The sequence below is a fragment of the Anas acuta genome, chromosome 1, assembly GCF_963932015.1.
Source record: "Anas acuta chromosome 1, bAnaAcu1.1, whole genome shotgun sequence".
NCBI lineage: Eukaryota > Metazoa > Chordata > Aves > Anseriformes > Anatidae > Anas > Anas acuta.
In genome coordinates this window covers 77,384,059-77,407,472 of record NC_088979.1, presented here as the reverse complement: position 1 = coordinate 77,407,472, position 23,414 = coordinate 77,384,059, and the positions used below count along the sequence as shown (strand labels likewise).

The 23,414-nt window shown below is 36.5% G+C and overlaps 2 protein-coding genes across 14 annotated transcripts in view; one reads left to right on the top strand and one right to left on the bottom strand.

Annotated features, from left to right (window-relative positions):
• The window catches only part of GPM6B (glycoprotein M6B), a 109,782-nt gene extending 96,495 nt beyond the window's left edge, over positions 1 to 13,287 (top strand). For 9 of the 10 annotated variants that reach the window (XM_068683225.1, XM_068683280.1, XM_068683253.1 and 6 more), the window contains 4 exons: positions 2,759 to 2,930; positions 4,872 to 4,945; positions 5,286 to 5,351; positions 7,708 to 13,287. In XM_068683225.1, coding sequence (XP_068539326.1) covers positions 2,759 to 2,930; positions 4,872 to 4,945; positions 5,286 to 5,351; positions 7,708 to 7,857 — 462 coding nt within the window. In that variant the 3' untranslated portion in view covers positions 7,858 to 13,287. Of the gene's footprint in view, positions 1 to 2,758; positions 2,931 to 4,871; positions 4,946 to 5,285; positions 5,352 to 6,068; positions 7,253 to 7,707 lie in introns of those variants that run through there. The other variant, XM_068683270.1, reaches the window with a different exon arrangement.
• OFD1 (OFD1 centriole and centriolar satellite protein) overlaps positions 10,753 to 23,414 on the bottom strand; it is a 30,598-nt gene continuing 17,936 nt past the window's right edge. For all 4 annotated transcript variants that reach the window (XM_068683187.1, XM_068683196.1, XM_068683213.1 and 1 more), the window contains exons 16-22: positions 22,531 to 22,663; positions 18,384 to 18,484; positions 14,762 to 14,881; positions 13,694 to 13,845; positions 12,562 to 12,732; positions 11,861 to 11,931; positions 10,753 to 10,857 (exon numbers count right to left, since the gene is read on the bottom strand). In XM_068683187.1, coding sequence (XP_068539288.1) covers positions 10,812 to 10,857; positions 11,861 to 11,931; positions 12,562 to 12,732; positions 13,694 to 13,845; positions 14,762 to 14,881; positions 18,384 to 18,484; positions 22,531 to 22,663 — 794 coding nt within the window. In that variant the 3' untranslated portion in view covers positions 10,753 to 10,811. The remainder of the gene's footprint in view (positions 10,858 to 11,860; positions 11,932 to 12,561; positions 12,733 to 13,693; positions 13,846 to 14,761; positions 14,882 to 18,383; positions 18,485 to 22,530; positions 22,664 to 23,414) is intronic.

Here is a 23,414-nt window from a genome sequence, read left to right as displayed (position 1 = left end):
ACAGAGTACACTGATAATGTTCAAGGGCAGATTGTAAGATGGCTGTGGTTTGCAGAGCTATTTAAATAGCAGACTGCAATGCCTCTGACTTCCATAGTCTATTCTACATGGGAACGTCTGGATCCTTCAAACAAACACTAATGAATGAAGCTTCACAACATCTTTGCACTTGAATCAAGTATTTCTGTCTTGCTTTTGCAGATGGCAAAAGGCATACAGATATAATAATGAGTCTTTTTTGCAAAGCTGAAACACTTAGAGCCTTAAAGTTACAAGCCATCTTCCCTTCAATATACTTCTGTATTAGAACATCTTAAACAAAGTTTAACTAAAAATAAAACTTCAGATTCTCACCCACATTGCCCCCTAGGGCGCACTCTGCAAGAACAGAAACATAACTATGTTTCTAAGACAGGATTTCAAAGTTATTTCTGAAAATCTGAATTCAAAGCTTGTAGTTCTGGAGGAAGCTAAGCAGTATGACAGATCGCCCACGGGAAAGTGTGGGTGAGAAGAGAAGAGGCTTTTGATGTGATTGTTGCATTTTAATATACAACCTATATCCTGTACTTAAAAAATATGTACTTTCAGCTGGTTAAATACAAAGAAGATGCATGTTTATTTTCAAAAGGGTTAAGAATTTTCCACTGTGCTGTCGGATACTTACTGAATTTTTCAAGGGCTAATAAAAATAAGACATTCAATCATTTTCTAGTTAAGTAGCTATTTTCTTGCTCTTTTCTTTGAAAGTATCATCTTCAGCGAGGAGCAAAATTATGTCTAAAACAGCATTTCCAAAGATCCAAAATACAGTAGAAGCATACACATCTCGTTACTGCAGATAGTTGGGTAGTTGGAGGCACATCACTGTCAGCTGCTTACACAAATACCAGCGTGACACACAGACATATGACACAAAAACATGTTTTCATGTTGTCCTGTTTGTCCAGACAATTAAAGAGAGAATTTAGCAGTTCAGTTAAGACTTGAAGCTCTGGTAAGACATCTCAGTGGTTGGTGGTGACAGCTATGGCATATGCCACTGTCTCGTGCTAGAGCTGCTTAAAACACCAGGCTTTAGAACAAGGTTTGTGAGGAGAAACAACATCCTAACAGACTGGTGGTGCCTGCAGACAGCAGCTTTTAGCCATCCACTGTGTTTTTCTGCCTATTTAATGAAGAACACTTCTACTTATTCCTCAGTTACATCACCAAGCTGGGTGCAATCCCTTCCACGTTGCATAAGGTTACTACAGAAGATAGTCTTTTGACTTGACTGAATTATTTCTGTTGGCTGTGGTAATGCAGAAGAACTGTTTCCAACATTTTATCTGTATTGTATGTGAGAGTGTTTTTTTTTAACTTTTTTTTTCTTAGCTATTTTAGAAGTTAAAGGCTTCCCATTCTCGCTCTCATGCATATTTCAAATACGCACATGCAAACCCATGTTTTATGTATAGTGTATCTATAGAAATCCTTTAAACTGGTCTACTTGGTTATTACCAAAACCCACTGAGAACTTCTAGTGTCTGGCATGACGTAGGGTATTTTAGCTCAGTTGTATTAATTTAAGACTAGCAGGTTTTCTGTGTATGTCTGTTTTCCAAGTGCTTCCAACTCCCCACCTTCTTTCCCTCCAAAATCTAACCAGTTACTTCAAAGTTGCTCAGTGTGTCTGGACACACCTCTGAGGATGCAAACTTCCACTGCTGCAGAATTTGTTCAGGCTGTCAGTTCTGGGGTCAGGCTGAGACAACCCCCACTTCAGTTCCTTTCCCATCTCTGCTGCTCTGGCACACAGGCTTCTGATAAGAATACAGTGCTCTACTGGAAAGTGAAGCCTTTCCAACCCACCTACAGTCAAAGAATGGTGATAAAGGAACATATAAAATATAAAAATGTTTCCCCATTTTGCAAGGGGAATCCAAACCTTAGCCTCTCAAGGAGGGGGAAGCTAGGAGCTGATGCCAGTGTTCACGAGATAGTGTTTCACCATAAAACTTAACATGGAAGAATAGGAGAGAGCGGAGGTCCAGTGGGAGCAGAAAGCTGGAGATATCTGGAGCAGTGAGTGAGTACCTGATAATCTTACCAAAGAAAATGTATGTAATATTGACAAAAAAAAAATAATCAAATTTTAATGGGAAAATCCATGATCATCTGAGCTGAAGTAAGTAATTTTTGTCTTGGCAATGTGTATTAGTTTTCTGATCTGCTGTAATGAACATGGTATGTTTTCTAAAATAGGTATTCTCAACTGTTACATTCAAAATTGATTTCAATAAATCAGGGAGTACAGAAGAGCTCTGCATACATCAATTCACTCTATTGTTTTGATTTGCAAGTTGTATAGAAGTGCTAGTATATTGCAGTTAATAAAAAAAAAAATCCTTAAATTGACTTTTGTTGGAATTTTATTGGTTTTAGCCTACAACCTGCTTAGCTGAGACTCTTGAGAAATTAATGAACTGCTCATTCAGGAGGCCAAGCTGCTTGCTCAAGCAGCCAGAAGAAAAAAGAAATGTCTGAATTACTTTTTCAGAAGCACTTAGAGTACCAAAGTATTTGTAAGCAACATAAGCAATGCTAGTGTTGTTAGTATGTATGGAAATAATGAAATAATTTAATGGAAATTAAATACTTTATTACTTAATTTCTGAAAATATGTTTAAAGACTGTACTGAAGCATTTTTTTAAGGAAAATTCAAGTATTCTTTTCAAAGAGCAAATATGAAGTGCATGTGTTTTCTCTGCCCAGTTTGTTTTCCTCACCTATGTGCTTGGAGTGGCCTGGCTTGGGGTCTTTGGCTTCTCCGCTGTGCCTGTCTTTATGTTCTATAACATATGGTCAACTTGCGAAGTCATCAAATCTCTTCAGACAAATATGACAGTTCCAGGGGACCAGATCTGCGTGGATATCAGGCAATACGGTACTTATTTAAATCCTGATTAAATGCTTTATCCTTTCTCCTTGGTCTATCTTCAGTAGTTTTGTTTCAGCTTTATCAAATGAACCAAATGCAAAAGCATCTTGTGTCCCTGAATGTGCTATTACTTTTCTAATTAATTCAGATTACATTGATCTCTTTCCAGATGCAATCAGTTTAACTGAACAGGCAAGTCATTTATCTAAAATGATTTTGTAGCAGTTTCCAATACCATAATATTAGGTGTAAAAATAGATCAGCCTCAAAATAAACTTCTTAGAGACAAAGCTGAGAGAAAACCAGAATCTGTTTTCTTAAGCCCATTTGTATATGTATTTTCTTTCAAAAAGCTGTTTCTACATTTAATTATGAAGTTAATGCCTGAGTTTTGCTGTAATGATTACTTTCAGTGAAAACCAAAAACCTGCAATTGAGGGTCTGCCTCAGATATTAATGAATTAACTCTGCTTTCTAATTACACACAGAAAACTGGGGGAGGGAAGGGGTGCAAGTAGCAGAGCAGTGGGGAAATAGCTTAAAATATTGTCTGGCCTTTCAAATACTTTAGTCATTAAAGTGAATTTTTCCTGAAGTTAATCTCATCTTCCTCTGTGCTGAAAACCTTCTGTCACAGTTACTTTGGGCTTCATTTCAGCTTGCATTTTCTGGGTATGTTTGTTTCTTTGGACTAATTAAATCAAAGCTGAGGAAACTGATTCACAGTCAAGAAAGCAAGCAAGCTAGGTTTTCCTTTCCTGTCCTGGATGTAGGTTCAGTAGGAGAGAGTAAGATGTACCAACTTTAAAAGTAAGAAGTCCCAGATCAAATACTTGCATCCTATTTCATCAGCTGCCACCAAGAGGCTGGGAAGTACCCTTTTTCAGTAGCAAAGCCCAGGAGTGCAGGGGGAAGGTGCACTCCTCCACCCTTCTGCTTCTCCTGTTTGTTTTGCAGCTGTGCCAGGGCAGTGAGGGGCTGTGTTTTTCCTCTGATTGATAAAATCATTTGTCTTTCAATGAGTGGCAGGAGGGAGCAGCTTCTCAACACGCTGCTTGTGTCACTGAACTGTCTTCTAGTTCTAGGTGGAAGCAATAGCTGAATGCCTTCAACTGTATCTTGCAGTTGCAGAGAAGAAACTGGCTTTAAAGTAAATCCTATAAAGTCTTTCTGAAAGCCATATTGTCCTGAGATAGTTTCAATGACCTGCCCCTTACAAAGTTCCTAATTCCAACCAGCCGAGTTTAAAATGTGAGTTGTACCGAGGAGGGAAAGTGCTGTTTTCCTTTTTCAAGCCATGGCTTCTGCTTAAGCTTTACATCTGTTACTGGTCTAAAAGTTTAGGTTATTTTAAACTTTCTAGATCCCATCGACTTTTCAGATTTTCAATCACGTAAGAAAAGTAATTGGGAGTACGTGAGGTACAGCAGACCAGATTCTCTTGTAGCAGCTCTCACTTAATGCTTTTTTACCCTCTGGAACTTAAATAGAAGAAAATTCTTGTGTAGTTCTCCCCTCCAGCTCCTCATTCACCCTCTTCTGCAGCAGTTGTTCAAGCAGCACTTAATCTAGTGAGGAATTGCACAATAAGTGCTGTCCTGAAAGATGCCAAGTATCTCTGAGATGCAGATGATCCCTTTCAGTCCCCAGTCTCGGTGAGCAGGCAGTATGAGACTGGACCTGAAGCACAAAAATCCAACCATTTGGCTGCCATATGGGAAAACCACGTCTGAGAACATATCTTGGCAGCAAGCCTTGGTATAAGGAGAAAGTGCAATTTTAGTGAGCTTTTTAATTCCTCCTGCCAACTCAAAGCTGTACTGGTCAATGCGTGGATGCCCAAAATGGGAACACAACTGGCAAGTGGGCAGAAAAAATAAGAAAGGAACAGAAAGCATCATGTGTTGATTGCTAAAATTAGTGGTTTCTTTTGCTGTGGTATTTCAGGTATTATCCCGTGGAATGCTGTACCTGGCAAAGCCTGTGGTCCGATCCTGGAGAACATCTGCAACACAAATGAGGTACACAGGCATGACCCATGTGCGACTTATGCCTCCGGGTCACTTAGGCACAGCATAATAACTAACTTGGTGAAAGTTTGTGGAGGGAACTAATACTAAGAGTAGAAAGAAATTGATTTGGGCAGAATATTGAAACTACTCTGGCTCTCTGATCATCAAAAAAAAAAAAAAAAAGTGTTTTCTAAACAGTTTAAGTTTTTAGAGCTTTGAACCTCTTGCTATGAAGACAGGTTTATTATCCTTATTCTTTAAAACAGCTGAAATGCATGTTATACTATCCTTAGTTATGTAAATGTTATGTAAATTTTTAACATCTTGTTTTTTCATCTTTTTCCCCTAGTTCTACATGTCTTATCACCTGTTCATTGTGGCTTGTGCTGGAGCTGGTGCCACTGTCATAGCATTGGTGGGTAGCATTTTTATTTTTTTTTTTATTTTTTACTGTGCAATGTGTTCCTTTCAGACTTAAGATGCTTTAAGATCAAATTTTATGCATCTTAAAAATGCTGATACTAGATGTAAAAGAGGGTGAGCTATAATCACTGTTACTTTCCACTAAGCTTTGGGCATTCCGAGTCAGCAGGTCCCACACTTCTGTTTTAAGAAGTCATCTTAACTCACCTGCCCTATCCTTAGGAAAAAAAAAAAATCTTTGCATGTCCTTTTGAAATCCTACTTCTACCCACTGTTGATATTTTTCTGTTCACTATTTCTTTTCATTGTTGTAGTTTATTTGATCAATAGCTTGTAACCTCTTGTTCTTTTTGTCTGGACCCAGGCAATTTGACTAGTCCAACCCTGCAATGCCAATCACAGGTAGCAGTTGGAAAAAGGGATGTTAATGACTTTTTTTCACGTGTCTAACACTTAACTCTAGCTGCCAGCTTCTAACTTCCTATCAGCCAAATCCAGGTGTAATGGTGCCTGCTCTTAGGCAAAATAGCCTTAGGCCTGTGTGTAGATTATACTCAAGGGACAAAAGGCAAGTTAGTTACCTTGCATCTTCACCCTGGAGGAAGCTCGGAATAGCATCTGTTGTAAAAGTATCAACGGTTGCCCAAGTGGGCTTGAGCCGTCACCTTGTTTGTTTCTTACTCTCCTGTATTTTGTTCTCTTCCACCAGCTGATCTACATGATGGCTACTACATATAACTATGCTGTTTTGAAGTTTAAGAGTCGGGAAGATTGCTGCACTAAATTCTAAATTGTATAAGCCCAGTAAAGAGCTGCATTGCTGTAGCTTGAAATACCACTGACACCCTAGGCTAAAAGTCTAGCTTTCTGAATTTTGTTACAGTAATTGTAAATAGCTTCAGTAAGCCTCATTTAGCTTATCAGATTAATAAAATGACTTCTTGTATATGAACTATGATGTGGATGAGATCTGGCTATTTTTTCCTGTTGAGAGGATTCAGTTACTGTCGGACTGTTTATAAATCGTCCTTTGGAAGATGGGACTTTTTCATTTGAAGTCTCCATTTGCTTTGTAGCAGTCATCTCTAAAACAAAGACTGGAACAGTTCAGGGTCAGAATTACTCATCTATTCTTCATCCTGAATGACAACTGCAAAAAACTCTGAGCATACAAATATATATGATACAAAACAAAAAAGAGTAATAAAGTCATGCCAGTCTCTTTTGGCAGAAATCAGAAGCCCCAGTATTATGAATTAGTCGGCTTGTCTTTCTGGTGCATGGATGATTAAGTTGATTATTTTCTTTTACTTCGTTTTCAAATAGCTGCCAAATCATGCTCTCTCTGGAAGGAAATACATCCTTGTATTAGCTCTGCGTAAAACAATCACATTCTGGTTTTGGACCCTAAACTTGTAAAGAAATAGCATATAAATAGTTTCTGTTCTTGTATGGCTTGCACTTTAGTAACTGATTTCTCAGTAGCCAGATCTCAAAAATGTAAGTATGACTGCACGGGAAGCAAAACCATGCATAGATCATAGAGACATTTTTACACTGTTGGGGGAAAAAATAAAAAGAAGTGAATCAATATGTTCAGATGTAGATTTTTTGCATGAAGTATGGTGAAAAGATGTTGGGAAGAGATGAATTCAAAAACCAGGAAAAATCCACACAATAATAATGGAAAAAAAAAAGCTAATTATGATGTAAAACTTTTCACCTGAAGTTAGACAATGAGAGTTTAAAATGTAGTTATAACAATACATGATTAAGACATCTTAACCCGGAGATTGCATGCTTTTGCTTAGTTTTGGACTCATGTTTTGTTGTTTAATTTTTCAATGTGTTAATGTAGCCTTGTTCACGTAAATAAAACTGTTTACAATTTCAGGCTTTTTCCAGGGGGAGGGTGGAATTCTCATCTGCTTGTTGGGTGAAAAGAATTACCAGGATCTGGGCTTGAATATACATAAACACCACGACCTTAGAAACCAGTTCTTCTGAGCACCTCTTAGTATACATAGGATCTAAATTGCCACATACAAAAGTTTTTTTTCCCTGCTTCCCCCCATTCTGCATTTTAATTGATCCGTACAACTCTTCAGCTCATTTTATTACTGTTGTACTAACTTTCTCTAAGTTGTGAATAACCAACCTAAATATTAGCATGCAAAATTCTAGAGATCTTTGAGAATAGCCTCTGTGCTTGTTTTAATAACAGAATGCTTATTAACGTAGAATAACTTTTTTGGTCATTATTGTAAAGAGCGTCTATTAATCTAACTAGCAGCTTGCTTTGCCTCTTGACATGCTCACTAGCCATCATGCTCACCCTTCTCTTCCAGATCCACTTCCTCATGATACTGTCTTCTAACTGGGCCTACTTAAAGGATGCAAGCAAAATGCAGGCCTACCAAGATATCAAAGCAAAAGAAGAGCAGGAGCTTCAGGATATCCAGTCTCGGTCAAAAGAGCAACTCAATTCTTACACATAAATGTTTGCCACAGTAATTCAGCAGAAGAATTCTGTAGCTCTGACAAATCAACAAATAGCTGCTCTGCAGTACAGATGTGTGTCTACCAAACAAAATTATAGAGAAGTGTAAAAGCTTCACGTTCAAGCTCCTGGAACACGTTCATAGGGAAATCTTCCCATGGGTAATCTTCCATCCTTTCACGCAGAGAATGGAGGTTTTATTCCAGGCATTTTAAAAGGCAACACTTCACAATAAGTGACCAAATTATTCTACTTTGAGACGTTCAGAATTTACTATTTGACATGCAGCATGAATTCCTGCACAAAACTGTGGCAGGTGCTCCAAACCAGCAAGCAGTAGATGTTTGTACAGACCTTAGACAAAGGCACGTGTAAGATGTGTGATTTAGTATCTCAGTTTATATACCAAATGGAACTGTGGCTGGCTAAGATTTCTGATAGCCTGTGCTTATTCAGAAGCACAGTTGCAGCGTTTCATAAGTCCTAATAGGGCAGCCTTTGAACACTCTTTACATGGGCCACAGGAACAGCAATCTACTTTTGTGCCACAGTTTTTTACGATGAACAGTCACTCTCCTGTGCTTACCTGAGTGTTGAGCAGATGTCCCAAGTTTTAATCTTTTTATTAACTATTTAATGGAATGTAGATGCTTGGATCTGGATAATGATCCCCTTCTTTGAAAATAAATGTCAGCTTTGCCTTAATATTTATTTTCTATAAATGTCTTAGCATTTATATAGTGGCAGGAGACCATTATCCTTCATTTTAAGTGAAAAGTGTTACCTTATTAAAATGACACTGATGTGACTATTCCAAATGAGCAGATGACGAAGTTTGCAGAGTTTTACACAATAAAAATGACAGCCATAAAGCAGAATACAGGATGTCCACCTTTTCTCTATCTTGGTGCTTAGCAAATTTATAGTCAGTGCTTATGTGTTTTCCTTTTTACAAATTAATTAGCACATTAAGAAAACGTGGTGTTCAGAAAAAACAAACAACACAAACTGGTGCCATTTTAAAGTCATTTCCCATAGAAGTCTGCCTTCTAATTAATGTTTATTTCAGAAGCTTTCAGTGATATCTTGAGTATTAGTGATGGTATATTTGGTGTTTGTTCTATATGATATATATATATATAAATATAAATGTCGGGGGAAAAGTAAAATACATCAGTCATTTGAAAAAAATGAATATTCAAGTCTTACCCATGTTAAGCTGACGTGTGGTTTGATCGTTTTGACTGTTTGCTGAATATAAGTAAGTCAAAGGAAGCACAAAACTTCTTTAAGTCAGTATTAAGAGAAAAGGCATTTTGGGGGGTATTAACTTCAACTATAATTTTTCTGTTAAATATTGAAGTCTAATTTGACAGTTTAAAAAGGGGGCAAAGTTGATCCGTGTAGAGCAAATATGACAAAATAGCCTAGTGTATGTTCTTACCTGTTGCATGAAGGAGACATTTCTACAGCAATGCAGGTGATGTTCTAGCCCAGTGTTTGCATAAGGGTAATAATGGAGGCAGTGTCTTAAAGCCTAATTCTTTTCTAATTCAGTGTAGCTATTACTGGGAGTTTTTGAAGTTTTGTTTAAGTAGTCTAATATTTTTATGTAAAGAGCATTAAATTTTGCTATGTATAAATTTTTGTAACCTAACAGTGAATCAATATTTTCTATCAGTGCCAAGGGCTTCCTGTAGTTACATCCAAGTGTTAAAATAAATATTTGTAGATAATAGACAACACTTGTGTATGCTTATTTTAAAACAGACCTACAGCTACTCTATCCTAGTGCATCTCTGTTTTATATCTCTATCTGAAGTTAAACACATTCTGTTCAATATTGTCCATTTGATAATGTACTGCGAAAGGCTGCCCTGTAGGTGTATGCTTCAGCATGGTAAGTTTTTCTAGCATTAACTACTGATAGTTGTTCCAGGGCAGCATAAAGCAACAAGCACTATTCAGCCCGTGCTTGACATCAGACAAAAATTTCTGAGGAACTTTGTAAATTCCATCTTTGCTGCAACACAAAGTTAATTTAGCAGCATGTAAAATTAGACTATCCCCTAAATATTTTGTCTTAATTTAAAAAAGAAAGTGTGTCTCATTTATGGTACGCCAATGAATTCAAGAGGGAGCTTCAGTTTTGCCCCTAAATTCTGTCAAACTTGGCTTCATGTTCCTGTAGTTAGGTCAAGGTAAGCAGCCTCAAATGCAGTGCAAGTTGTACTATATGCTGCCGCCCAAAATTACTTCATTGATTAAAAAAAAAATACTGTATTTTATACTGTAAATAAAGTTTAATGATCTTGCCTATAATTTACCTACAAAATGCAAAGCTTAAATAAAGATGAGTTAAATAGCATTTTTATTTGAATCTCTCGGTTCTGGGCTGGTTAATACTAACAAAGCATGAGAAAAGGCTGCTTTTAAAAGTGTTTCTGCTGCTGTAGCAGTAAAAGGGGCAAGTTAACGTGGTTCTGTCTCTGCTCTCTAAAAAAGCACAAGCCAGGGGTTTCTACGGGATACCTTTAAAAACATGAGATAGCCTCAGTGTAATAAAAAGTTCAGCTGTTACTTTGACTTACTGTTTGTTACATTTTGTGGGGGAGGGGAGCGGAGGAACAACATTTCAAAAGCTGTGGATGTTTCTAGGAATTCAAGGCCAAGCACATCTACCTGAACATACACATTCATTTCTTTACATAGCTTTGGCCTTTCTCTCACCATGCTCCAGGGCCTCCTGCTGGAATAGTAACACATCTAGACTCAATATTGAAATTCAGTGACTAACGGGGTAAGACTTCAATAGCAGCCTTACTCATTTATAATTATACAACCTGCAATTCCTGTGCCTAGCATTTATTACAACTTCATTTACGGTCAGAAAGCTGTTTTAAAAACATTTTATTGTAGTTAAAAGAGAAAAACAAAACCAGTTGCTGGTGTTCACCAGAAGCTTTCATCATCGTCTCCATGAGAAATGCCTGCAGCACTGTAGTGGGGATAGGAAAGGAGAAAAAAATAGCATTAAGTCTGAAGTAGTTTCTCATATGAAGCATATGTTTGTTTCAGAGAAAGTTAGTTACACACAACTTAATAGAGTGCATCTAATCACAGGCTTTAGTCAATGACAATCCATGCTGCAGTTTTCTTGCTGTTCCAAAAGCAAGTCTTTAAGAGCGAGGATTTGGGCCACCTCATCCATCAAACAGCATTACTATCTACTACTTTGGTAGCACAAAAGAACACTGCACAGATATAATTCAGGAGCGCCAGCATAGGGTCTGGTGTGTAAAACAGCACTTTCAAGGGACAGATAACACTGAATCATTACTAGCTACAGTGTGAGTCACTTTTAATCAGCTCTATATTTTTTGCTTAGATATATTTTCAATTCTACATCTTCAGATAAACTGAAAGATTTGATTGATAGAGATATTTTCCCCCCATCAAGAAACTAAAAGTGACATACCCTTATTTATTGATCTCTAGAGATAACCACAGGCAATGCCCTAGCTGTGGAACTCTATCAGGCTGCCAAAAACCCCTGAAATAAGATGTGTGAACTAATTTGTTAAAAGTCCGTGATGCTACTAATAAATCAAAGCTAGATTCAATTCAAATAACAGACTGTATACAAGGTACAGCACAGACAACCCTTCACAGAATCATTACTGAGGAGGAATTTGTTGTGTTTCAGCTCACCATGAAGGAACTGAGATGCTGCTCCATTGCAGATAAAAATTTTAATTGTGAAAGTTATGGAAACAGATCATCAAATACAGTTCCTAGATCCTAATTCAATATTGTGCCTAACTTACCTGTATAAGAATTGGGAGGCTCATCAATTATTCCAGCGTATTTACTTTTTATTACTAAATTTTAAAATTTATTTTGCTTTTTAAGAGGCAAATGTCTCTTAACCATAATTCATGCTGTAAGTATTAATTAGTAGGAAGTAATAGAAATCTTTTGTAGTAATGTATGAGCCTTACCTGTCATCTTTTTCACTAGACGTAATTCCCTCTATGAGTGATATTTCTTTTATTTCTTCTTTTTTTGAATCCTGGCAGCCAAGAGGAAGAACCAGTTACAGAAAGTGTATTCTAAGTCAAGGTTTAAGTGACTCTAACACCTAATAATTTTTGAAAATAAGTATCTTCTGAAAGAGCCAGCCTATTTCTAGAAATGAAGCACTTCATCTAGAATAATGAAGCTTTGGAAAAATGGGTTTGGACAATGCCTGAATAAAACTATGCTGCAGTCTGTCATCAAAGTAATGTTCACACATGTAATTGTTCTTTAAGGTCAAATTTTCCATCCTGCCAGATTATATTCTATCAACTTCATCAGTTGTGTTACTGGAACACAAATCAACCTGTATAGATTAAAACTGATGTATTTTAATTAGGATCTCAAAATACTATAAACGTGGACTACTAAAAAAAATGAGGACATATTTCTGTTTAAATACTGTCAGAGTACCTAACAAAAAATAAACAAACAAAAACCCCCACACATTTGAATCAACACATTTCTGCAATACAAATCCAAACACTCATTTCCGCAAGTTGTTACGTTAAAGGCTCTTAATGGAAAAAAAAAATAAAAGAGATTATTATTTTAATTGTAAGCACAGTTAGCAAGACACCAATTCAAACAATCTTTTGGGGGGCCCAGTTTTGAGAATAATCACCTTGTGTGCCAGTTCCTGCTCTCTTCTCTGCTGAGTTATTTTCATGTATTTTTCTAATGGATTTGGAGCAGAATCCTTTACAATATCTTCAGCAGCAGAATTACCATTTTCCAACTTTTCTCCCTCTTTATCTTCTTTTTCTTTATCTATTTTCATCGAATCTTGGATCCACTTTAAGACAAAAAAAAAATCAAAATTAAATACTGATCAGATCAATTAAACTACCTTTATACCTAAATACTTGCAGGATGTAACATTAAACTTGGTAAAATATGCCAGTATAAACAACATTAAACTTGTTACATGTGGTTCAAGATGAAATGTTAAGTTATCACTTGAATTCAGGAGTGTCATGCCAAAAAAATCCAATCAGTTTGTATGCCTGAAATGTCATGAGGACTGAAATCCTGGCTTCTGCATATGGCTAGATCTACACGTGAATTGAAGATGAGCTGATACAGGTATGCAAGTTTCTTGAATGGCCTCGTTTGCTAGTGTGAAGGGCAGCATGATCAGTACCACAGAACTGAATTGAATTAACCAAGGTTTAAGTGTGGGAAGAGGAAGAAGAAATGGGAGAGAACAAAGCCCAAATTTTATACAGTACACAAAAATCCTGAACATTATTTCAACATGTGCTACACCAGCTCAAATGGTTTTAAACAAACTCCATAGAGTCTCCTTGTAACTTCTGCTCAAACAAAAACAAACAAACAAAAAAAACACCACCCTAAATACTATCATAAAAGCTAATGAACAGGTGGACATTAACATTTCCTGGTGATGTCGCACTCACAGCAGTCCAGACCGGAGCAAATGTATAGCTTGTTCCAATAGCCTGGTGACATCTGCATTTTAACTTCTTAACATAAAACTGTAGCTTCCAGTTACATGAAGTATGGAATAAAAAACATCCATTTCCAGGGAAAAAATTACTTGGCATAAGAGGAAGTTCTAGCAAGACTCTTTCGTTAATCATACAAGTGCTTAAAATAACTTAGCCTTTACTACTTTCATCTAAAAAAAGCATAAAATCTATTTTTAACCAACATCTATTTTAACACAGAGCAATCCTAAACTAATATCACACTGTGAAGTTACATTACTGTCAGAAATTAAAATACTAAATCACCGTCTCTTTCTTAAGCTGTTCCACTTCGTTTTGCTCTCTCTCCAAAGCCTCCTCTTGTTCTCTCTCTCTCCTTTCTTCTCTGGTTCTCCTTTCCTCTTCACAGTTTTTGTCTTCTTTACTTTGTTCTTCAACATGTCTTTGATCCAACACAGCTGTGAAAAATTATTTCAACATCTATGACATAATTTATAGATACTTCAGTAATCTACTATGGTAGCACACAAATAAGTAACAGCTTCCTGTATAACATTGAAAGGAAATGAAAAACAACTGGAAATATATATACATATAATACATATACTGGTGTTTTTCTTATGTATCTGGCAATGTTTCTTTCCACCTCAGTACATTTCAGTCTGGTATATGACTGCCTAAGAGTTGAACTCTAGAGACAAAGTAGAGTCCAGGGAATTGACAAATATCTCTGCATTTCTTATTTCCAGCACGAACTTTCTCATGAAGTCTGTTATGTTTAAATTCATGTTGCTATATTTTTTTCTCTCTAAATAAGAATTATCTACTATACAGAGCAAAGTAGAAAAGCCACACACACTGCACTGAAATCATTCTCATCTATCCAAAGAATTAAATCAGCATTGTGACAATGCAGTTTACAAACTGAATCAACCAGTCAATCAATCAATAAATAAATAAAAGCCAGGCATGCAGTATAGAAAATGCTTCAAAATAAAAACTTTCAGGTCTTACTTCTATCAAGAACAGAGGCAATGTTTAATTATCTTTATAAAGAAGGGGAAAAGAAACATCAGAATCTTCCCTCCAGAGGCTGGGTGAAGAGCTAGGGCCAGGGTGGGGGGTGGGGGAAGCATTATTAAAAGTCTTTAAATTAAAAACACATTTAAACAAAACTGGGGTGAAAAAGTCATCCTCGTACAGTAAAGCAAAATAAAACATTCTCTTTTCTTAATTACATAATTACCACTTTTGGAAAAAGTTTTCATTCACTTTGGTGTATATACCTACAGAATGTTAAATATTTGGGGTTTTGTTTTACACATGTGACATCTAAAAAGAGCATTCACTTTTGTTTCTGAGCTGAAAACTCACTCAAGTCCTGCAGCGAAGTGGCTGTTGCTCGCATAGTGGTTGTGACATGGTTTTCATTGACAATGTCCCCAGATGGATGCAAGACATCACTTTCACACTGCTCTGGAATGTCCCCCTGATCTGGAGAAGAAATTTGAACAATGGCTTCATTATTTTGTAATTACAATAGTGGAGCAAAGGAATGGACACAAAGTGTGGGAATGGCTGAATTAGAACTCATAAATATAAGCACTAATTGAGCATTTTCCTTCCAACTTGACCATTTCCCTGAGGATGAAGAATCACAGGCTGTGCTTGCTTCTTTAATTACAGAATTGTTAGTTTTTAAATTAGCTATTGGAACACATCTGTTTAAAGAGCCAAAAGAGAATCACGAATAAATATACAATAGAAAACCAAATGTTTTCATTTCTTTACATAATCACGATACAGATCACAGAAAAATTACATGTCCAAGCTTAACTCATCCCTTTCATGCACATAAAACAACCTTTAAATTACTTGATCACACACTATTTCTTTGTTAGGATCCTTGCCCTCTTCAGTGCACAGGATGGATACCTCTAAATCAAATATTCTACACTGTATTTTCACCTGTGCAACCACGGCTCTGAATTTTTTAAAAAATAAATAATACTGTACTTCCTCTGTGATCATCACTATTACACTCAAATGCTTCTTAGTGATTTATGTGCGAACTAGGCAAACTGCTGTTAAACCAGTGTTATGGAAGAAAGCAGAAAGAGATGAGAAGTCAAATGCAGCCATTAGAGTTTTAGGCAGCCAATGCAAAATACACAGAACCATTTTCCAGACAGGTAGTGTAAAATAGAACAGATACTTTATGCATCTCCTTCAGTTTTGAGTAAACATTTAAGAATACAAATTCCCCATCCTTCAAATATTATCAAGGCTTCCAGCATTTCTCTTTCTATTTTGTAATAAAAACTGAAATATTTTGCATGGTGATAAACGAGACACCCAGACTAACCAGTCTCTCTCTCAGAATGATCCGAATCCCTTCGATTCAAATTCTTTTAAAGGAATTTCAGATGAAGTTATGCCAAACTACCAATCTAGCAAAGTTAGGAGGAAGTTTTCAGTTTCTTACAATAGCAGCAAGAAGTCTTACCAGGTTGCCTAGGCAAATAAATTCTATGTATGTTTTATATAAGACCAAAATAATGGGTTATCATGCTTAAAAGACAACTTTCCTTTTTTTCTCTCTTTCCCCTTTATTTACCTTTAAATTATAAGGTTTTCAACACCAAAATTATTTCCATATGAAGCATGAATATGTTTCAAGGTATACATGTATGTAACGTTTAAACAGTCAAAAAATTCCTACCACAAGTAGGTTCCTGTTAAATATTATATCTAACTTCTAAAAGCCTGTCAACCACACAAACAGGAAAACCAAATAAACAAAACAATATAGTGAGAACCATTTTTACATTTACCATTTTGCAAAGTAAAAAGAAAAAAAGGGAACACTTCATACACCTTCATTTCTTTACATAAGGGTGGACAGCAAGAGATGCATTATATCCTTAAGACGAGCACATAACTAAAAGCAATAACTGCCAACAGAAATCCCAATCTTGCTAGAGCTCACTCAGTAGGATTTAAAGACTCTCCATATTTTCTGGTATCTCCCATACACCATATTCTGTGGTATCTCCTTCCCTCCATTGTTTTTTCCAGTGTCATCAACCTTTCTCCTTCTCTCGTTCCTTCATTATACTCTATATACTTAGATTTTACATTCTTCTCCTCCTCCTGATTTCTCCTGCGTTATCTTCTCCCCATTTTAGCCATTCTGATTTCCTTCTACATAATGAGAATGTGTTTTTTTTGATGCAGTCTGAATCAAGTAAAGTACTGCTAATTTAGAAATCATTGGTATATGCAATCTCTTACAGTTATTACTTCTGACTACAGCATGTCAGTAAATGATACAGTGGTAAGCTATTTGAGCACAGCAGCTACTCAGGCCTAACTGCCAAGAAAATGCCAATCTATTCATATGTGTGAGAAAGCAAAATTGAAATATTTAATGTGTTCCTAAAAGTCTCTAATGTGAAAGTCAACAAATGAATCAAAATCCAATCAAAATATGAGATGAGTAGAAACCATTAGTGGTTACAGGCTTGGTTCACATTAAAATAATGCATTTGAAGCTCATAAAAAGAGTACTGAATGAGGTAAATTAAAATAAAAATGTACTGAGTAAAACTTCAAGGGGAAATGCATAGATCAGTCATCAGCTTCCACTAGTTATCGCTGAAGAGTAACAAACAGCACATTTGCTGTGTACACAAACAATAGCTTTCTTGTTTGGTGGGTTTGTTTTTAAAATACTGACTGCTGCATTCTCACGGGTTCGGGAGAGTGAGCAGGGGCATCGCTTCATCTTCCATATGACCGAACTGCACCCAAAGGAACAAGCCAGTCACAGACTCAAGAAAACACTCACCAGTTCGCAGTGTTTTTTTCAAACTCAGTTGTTCTCTCTCCCATATAATAATCAGCGCCTCACCAACTATGAATTCATGAATGATGTATGACCCCTCTCTCTGTCAGTCTCAAGAGTTTACAGACGTAACAAAATTTGGATATGAGAAAGGTTTTAAAGCATGCTGTTCACATCCTTCTCATTGATAACTCCACTTACTTTAAACCCACAGTTTCATGGGAGATAAAGCTGCTCAGGCCTACCATTAATGGGTTATTCAAATGCTGAAAAACGAGGAAATAAAGCCAAAAACTTTCCATTTCTGTCTTCTATAAAGTACATAAACTTTTATAATCTTCTTCTTTACAGTACCTTACTTACATGCAAAATTTTCTAAAACTGACTCTGCATGCCTAACTCCAGCATACAAAAAAAAAAAAAAAAAGGAAATATCTCTGTAGCACACAAAATAAAACACAACATAATGCCAGAATTCCTCAGGCAATTTAGACCAAGAAATGTAAATAAATAAAATACTCTGAGATGGAAAAAAAAAAAAAAAGATACATTCACATTTCAGTAACTTAACCATACATTCCAAGTGCACTCTAAGATACTCTGAAGTAAGCTCTAACTTGTAACACTACTTAATCCTTGGTTACAGAAGGAAAAATCAACAAAAGTACTAATTGCTGCAGAAATTTATCTTCACAGCTACAGCTTGGTAACGCTGCTCTGGTATTGGTCCATCAAAAACACTCCTTGTGATTTTATTTCATGCAGCAAATACATGTATAATAGGGCCTCGGGTTAGTTCATATACTCGTACACTTTGCTTTAAAAAGAAAAAAAAATCCTACAGCATTTTAAAACGTTCTGAAGCAACTGTCAGACCTACATGCATTAATCAGAACAAGGTTATGCAAGACTTCTGAACAAAAAGTATGTTCCCAAATTTCAGAACCAAATGGATTTTAGTGTCTACTTATTTCTCCATATCCTTCTCCTCTAAAGATGCAAATATGAAGAAAAATAATCTTTCATCACCTGAGACAGTTTCTTTCTTCTTATTTTCTTCAATTATAGCCTTATCCTGTCAAGACAATTATCTTCCAACTGTTAATCCAAATGTGTCAAATAAACCATTTAAAATGCACTAAAGCTTACATTCAAGTGAAGAAACGTGTTCTTCAAGGTCCTCATATAGTAGCTTCTCTGGTTTGGGGTTACTGCTGAAATCTTGGTTATCTATTTGTTGATTCTGAAGTCTGGAAGACAAAGGAAGAGAGTAAATAATTTGAATAAATACAAACACTAAATCATTTAGGCAAATAGCTGCCAGAGATTTAAATACAAGGCTTACTCACATGCACAGCAACAAACTAAACCTAATGTAAAACCCATACAAGTACAATGTTACAACTTCCTGCCTCCAAAGTCAAGGTATTTAAATACAGTTCTCTAACTTTTACCAAATGACAGCTCTATCACTCTGATAAGGTGCTGCCCCTGCAGCCTTTCCCCAAGGCCTATGTGTGACATAAAGCTATTAGATTAAAACAATATACACACTCAAAAGGCATAAAGAGGAATAAGGAAAAATAAATAAATAAAAAGAAAAAAACGAGAAATACAACAAAGCGTGACACACAGTCAACTGAATTTTTTTAAATTGCCTTTTTTTGGCTCTGTGTTAATCTAATTCCCCCTTTCATGTCACTTTAACAGATGTGTTTGAAATGTATTAGGATTAGGTGTCTGGCAAAACATGTATTCAGGGGTGAAAATCTGGGTTCTATGAAAAATGGGGTTAGTGCCCTCATTCTAAATCCCCGTTTATCTAATCAGAAAGATGATGTGAAAGAACAATATCTACCATGTGACCTTGCTACCAAACTGTGACCAGAATCAGAATAGAAAAATAGTACAGGTCACGAATTCATCAGCAGCTCTTTATAAAGGAGCTTACTTCACACCAGCTGTTGCTGGTGTATATTGTTCCATAAATATGTTTGTGTTTATAATTTCTAAGCAATTCAAGACATCCATGTGGGTGAAAACAGAGAAAAAAACAAAAACAAAAAGACATACCCCAATAATGAGGCATGTTCAATAAAAACAGCAAGTTTGGGAAAAAATAGATCTGCATTTTCAGAAGGATGGTTCAATAACATCAGTGGCAAAAAAACATCCTGTAAGTTTAAAATGGCAAAGTAGGTGGAACTCCAGGTTTTTGGAAGTCCATGTTTTTAGTCTCAAGAACATGCATGCCAAATTCTTCAATACTGTATCCTGTAACACTGCTAGGAAGACACTCAGTACACTGCCGTGGATTTAGCAAAGAGAGGAAGAGCCCTGCATCATTAAGTCCATCACACACGTGTACTTCCAAGCAATTTTCCAAATTTGTTTTGTCAGAGTTGAGGACAAAACCCTGGACAGTACCTTACATCAATGCTCCATAAAACAATATTGATGTGCCAATCAATGCCAAATAAATAGCAAGAGTTATACTTAAAGTGACTGTGAGAGTCAAAAAACGACCTCTACTATCTATTTTATTAATGTCTAAAATTAACTTTTTAGCCTAAAGCTGGTAAAAACCTTCACAATCAGCTTCTTCAGCCCCACATGAAAAAGGAATGGTTTAGATAATAATCTGCCTTCCTAACTCTAGTCTTCCTGTCTGTATTTATTGGCTTCCCTCATACCACTCATATTTTCAAACACAAATAAACAAGGATCTCCTAGTCACAGAAGCAATTGTTGTTCCCCACTGACAGAGGCCTAGCTTAATGGCTTACTGGTGTTACAACATCTTCTTTTCTTTCCTTTTCACATAAATTCCCATTGCCAATTAAAATCTGCAGGTCATAAACTAATCCCACAATGCACATCAATGATGTGGCATTTGCTAATAATGAGAGTAAATAACTGGAAAAGCCCACACATGCATTTCTCAAATATTTTGTGCAAGAAAAAAAAACAGTCCAAGGCACAAGAAATTCCAAAATGCTCAACAAAAGAATGTTTTCCCTTTTAAGAAAGTCTTGGGAAAGCAGCAAGTCCAAGCAAGCTATTGGGACTATATATCCTTGCTTTGTCAGGAGGAACTCAGGAAAGCAACTACCACCCGTAGTCCCTGGCCTGTTCTCTGTAGCACAACTTGCTCGTACTGCTTACTGTTCCCACAGCGTATTTATTCCCTTTTGTAAAGCTCAGACTACACAACATCCTACCAAGAAGTATGCTCCCTCACAGCACTGAAGCATTTTCCCAAATACCTTAACACACAGGTTAACACAACCTTCAGTTTGTAAGTTCTGTCGTAACACAGCAAATCTGATGCATACTGTAGAAATGGGAACAAATAGACAAAGAAAACAGGCACTTAAAGCCAGACACCAAGCTAAGGCAGAACTAATCTCATAGTTTCTAGAAATCCCAACAGCTTCTTTTCAAGGCCAAGAACTTAAAGGCTCTCCCCAGATTTTAATGATAGCAGAGATCCTCTCTACATTAAATGTGCATTAAGGACTGGAGAGCAAGAAAATAAAGCCCTGTGAATGCCTGATAGAGCTGCCCAAAACAAACCATCTTTCTTCAACCATCACACCTAGAATGATGGCTAGCAGGTTAAGACTGATTCAAGTGTCTTTTCCTAGGAAAAAAACACATTATATATGAAACACTCAAGCTTTTTCTGAAGACATCTATTCAAGATTCTCAGTCTTGGAGAGTGAAAGCAATAGTAACCATTGATAACAGAATAATTTCATACATGGAAATAGGAGATACAGTGAGCAAAGAGAAGATACTTTTGTGCAGCTTACTTTTTTGGAGTTATTCATTTTCTCAGCATAGATGTTAAAACGCATAGTTAATAAGAAAAGCTCTGCTACCTATCTCCTTTCCACATGCAAGGGAGACTGTAGATTTCTATTCTGAAAGAAGTTATACAGGCACAGGAACATACTTTTCAGAGAAAAAACATTAGCATTGCAACTTGCTACTGAAGTGAAAATGTACAGCTGTCTTGATTTACATTCTTAAACAAGCATCAGAAACTACTGAGTTTCAATCAGCAAAGGAAAGGTCACTGATGTGAAAAGCAGAGACACAATGGAAGAGAACAAGAATTGCTCAATGAATTAGTGGTGGTAGGTTTTTGTTGTTGTTGTTTTTTATTATTATTATTAAATGTTTTTGTGTGCATCAGATATAACGTCGACAGCTTTTGGACATCAAGCATATGCAAAAAGACTGCTTTGATATGGGATAGATGAGAGATTATCACTACTTTGGACAGGAATTTGTGATGAGTTTGTCATTGAAAAAATAATTTCAAGTCATTGAAACATGAAGTTTACCCCTCTCAAGTCTCAACATCGTTTTCTGAAATGAAGTTCGTTCTCAAGTCAGTCCACAACTTCAGCAGGACTTCTCACTAGTCTTATCAGGATCATACATATATATGGATGACACAGAAGCCTACTGGAAGAATCAAAACTGCTAAATCCCAATAGAGCTCATGAAAGCAAACTGCTAAAAGTATGTTCACATTGAGTTAATTCACAAAAGGGCAAAGACATACCATGTGATAAGTCATTGGCCACTTCACATTTCCCATTTGCAGCATGTTACAGGCAGATGGTCCACAGTCACTGGACACCAAGATATACCTCAAAGAGCTTGATAGTGAAGGTCCTTACCTGCCAGGCTGAACTGAACCTACCCATAAAGATTACCACGTCTAAAGTCACACACACACGTTCCTCTCACATTTAAAAAATAAAATTTCTTATTAATCAAGAGTTTTCAGAGCTCTTATACAGAATTTAACAACTGACTTGCATGCCACAGATTTACTTTTAGAAAGCACGCTTTCCAAAACTAGTGATTAACTGAATATTAATTTGTAAGCAACAAAACTTTCATTCAGATGTCTGAATGTGATCTGCTGCGTAAGACTGAAGGTCTAACTGACACAACAAATTTCAAGCACTGCACAACTTGCAGCACTCCTGAAATACAAGGATCCGCACCACACCTTGCTTAAGGTAACAGCATCCAATGGTTTCAAAAGTTCTTCAGAACACTGACACATGAAAACTTTTACATGGAAAAAAGGGAAAGGGATTAGAAATGGGAGAAAATATTCTAAAGACGAAAATCCTTACCCTTCTTTAGAACAGTTTTAACTTATAGAATCATGGCTTAGTTGAGTTATTAAAAGAGCTATCACCATGAACAGATGTATGTTGTTGTTGTTGTTTTTTTAATAATAAAAATGTTGCTTTGTAAATGACATTACCTGATTTTCTCTCTGTGACTGGATGGTGAGGAAGAAACAGACTCAGAACATGAAAGGATGTGTGGCTTTGAAATAGGAGAAAGCACCTGGTCAACACTATGCTCGGAAGAGGCAAGGTACAAGTCACTGGCTTCTGCAGAACAAAAAAACATAGTTTATATTAGTCAGTATTTATCCTACTACTCAGATAAGACTGGTTTTCACAACATGTGCATAATTGCACTATGCACACACTGCCACTGTAGGGAAGTTAACATCCAGACCTATACAGCTAAATATGAATTTTCTTGTACTGGTTATTTCCAACAGGGTAGGACCTGCAGCAGACCCTGTTATTTCAAATCTGCTGGTGACTCACATATAAAGAGAATTAAAAAATATATATTAATAAGTAAGAATTTAACAGAAGCCAGATGAAGCAGTCCTCATGCCACATGTGCATATGCAACTAAAATAGCTACATGAAAAGAGAAGAATATAGATAATTAATTGTAATTACCTGGTTTTAATAATGTCCCAAAGTAGTTATACTGAATATCAGCTTTTAAAAGAATCTCTGCATATCATAGGATTACACTTGTTGCAATAATATGGAATAGTCGCCTCTTTAATGCTACCTGAATTAAGTGCAGTATGTGCTTAATGTACTTCCTCAGTGACTGTTTCCACAAAGAACTGATACTCCTAACAGCTAGCACACTTTGTCTCTGACTTTCTCTGACATCAGACAGCACGTCTTTATTCTGAGAGTGAGCAAGCACTGGCACTGGTTGCATGGAGAGGCTGTGGATTCTCCCTCCTTGGAAATCTCCAAAAGCCGCCTGGGTCTGGCCGTGGGCAGCCTGCTCTGGGTGTCCCTGCTTGGGCAGAGTTCGGAGCAGGTG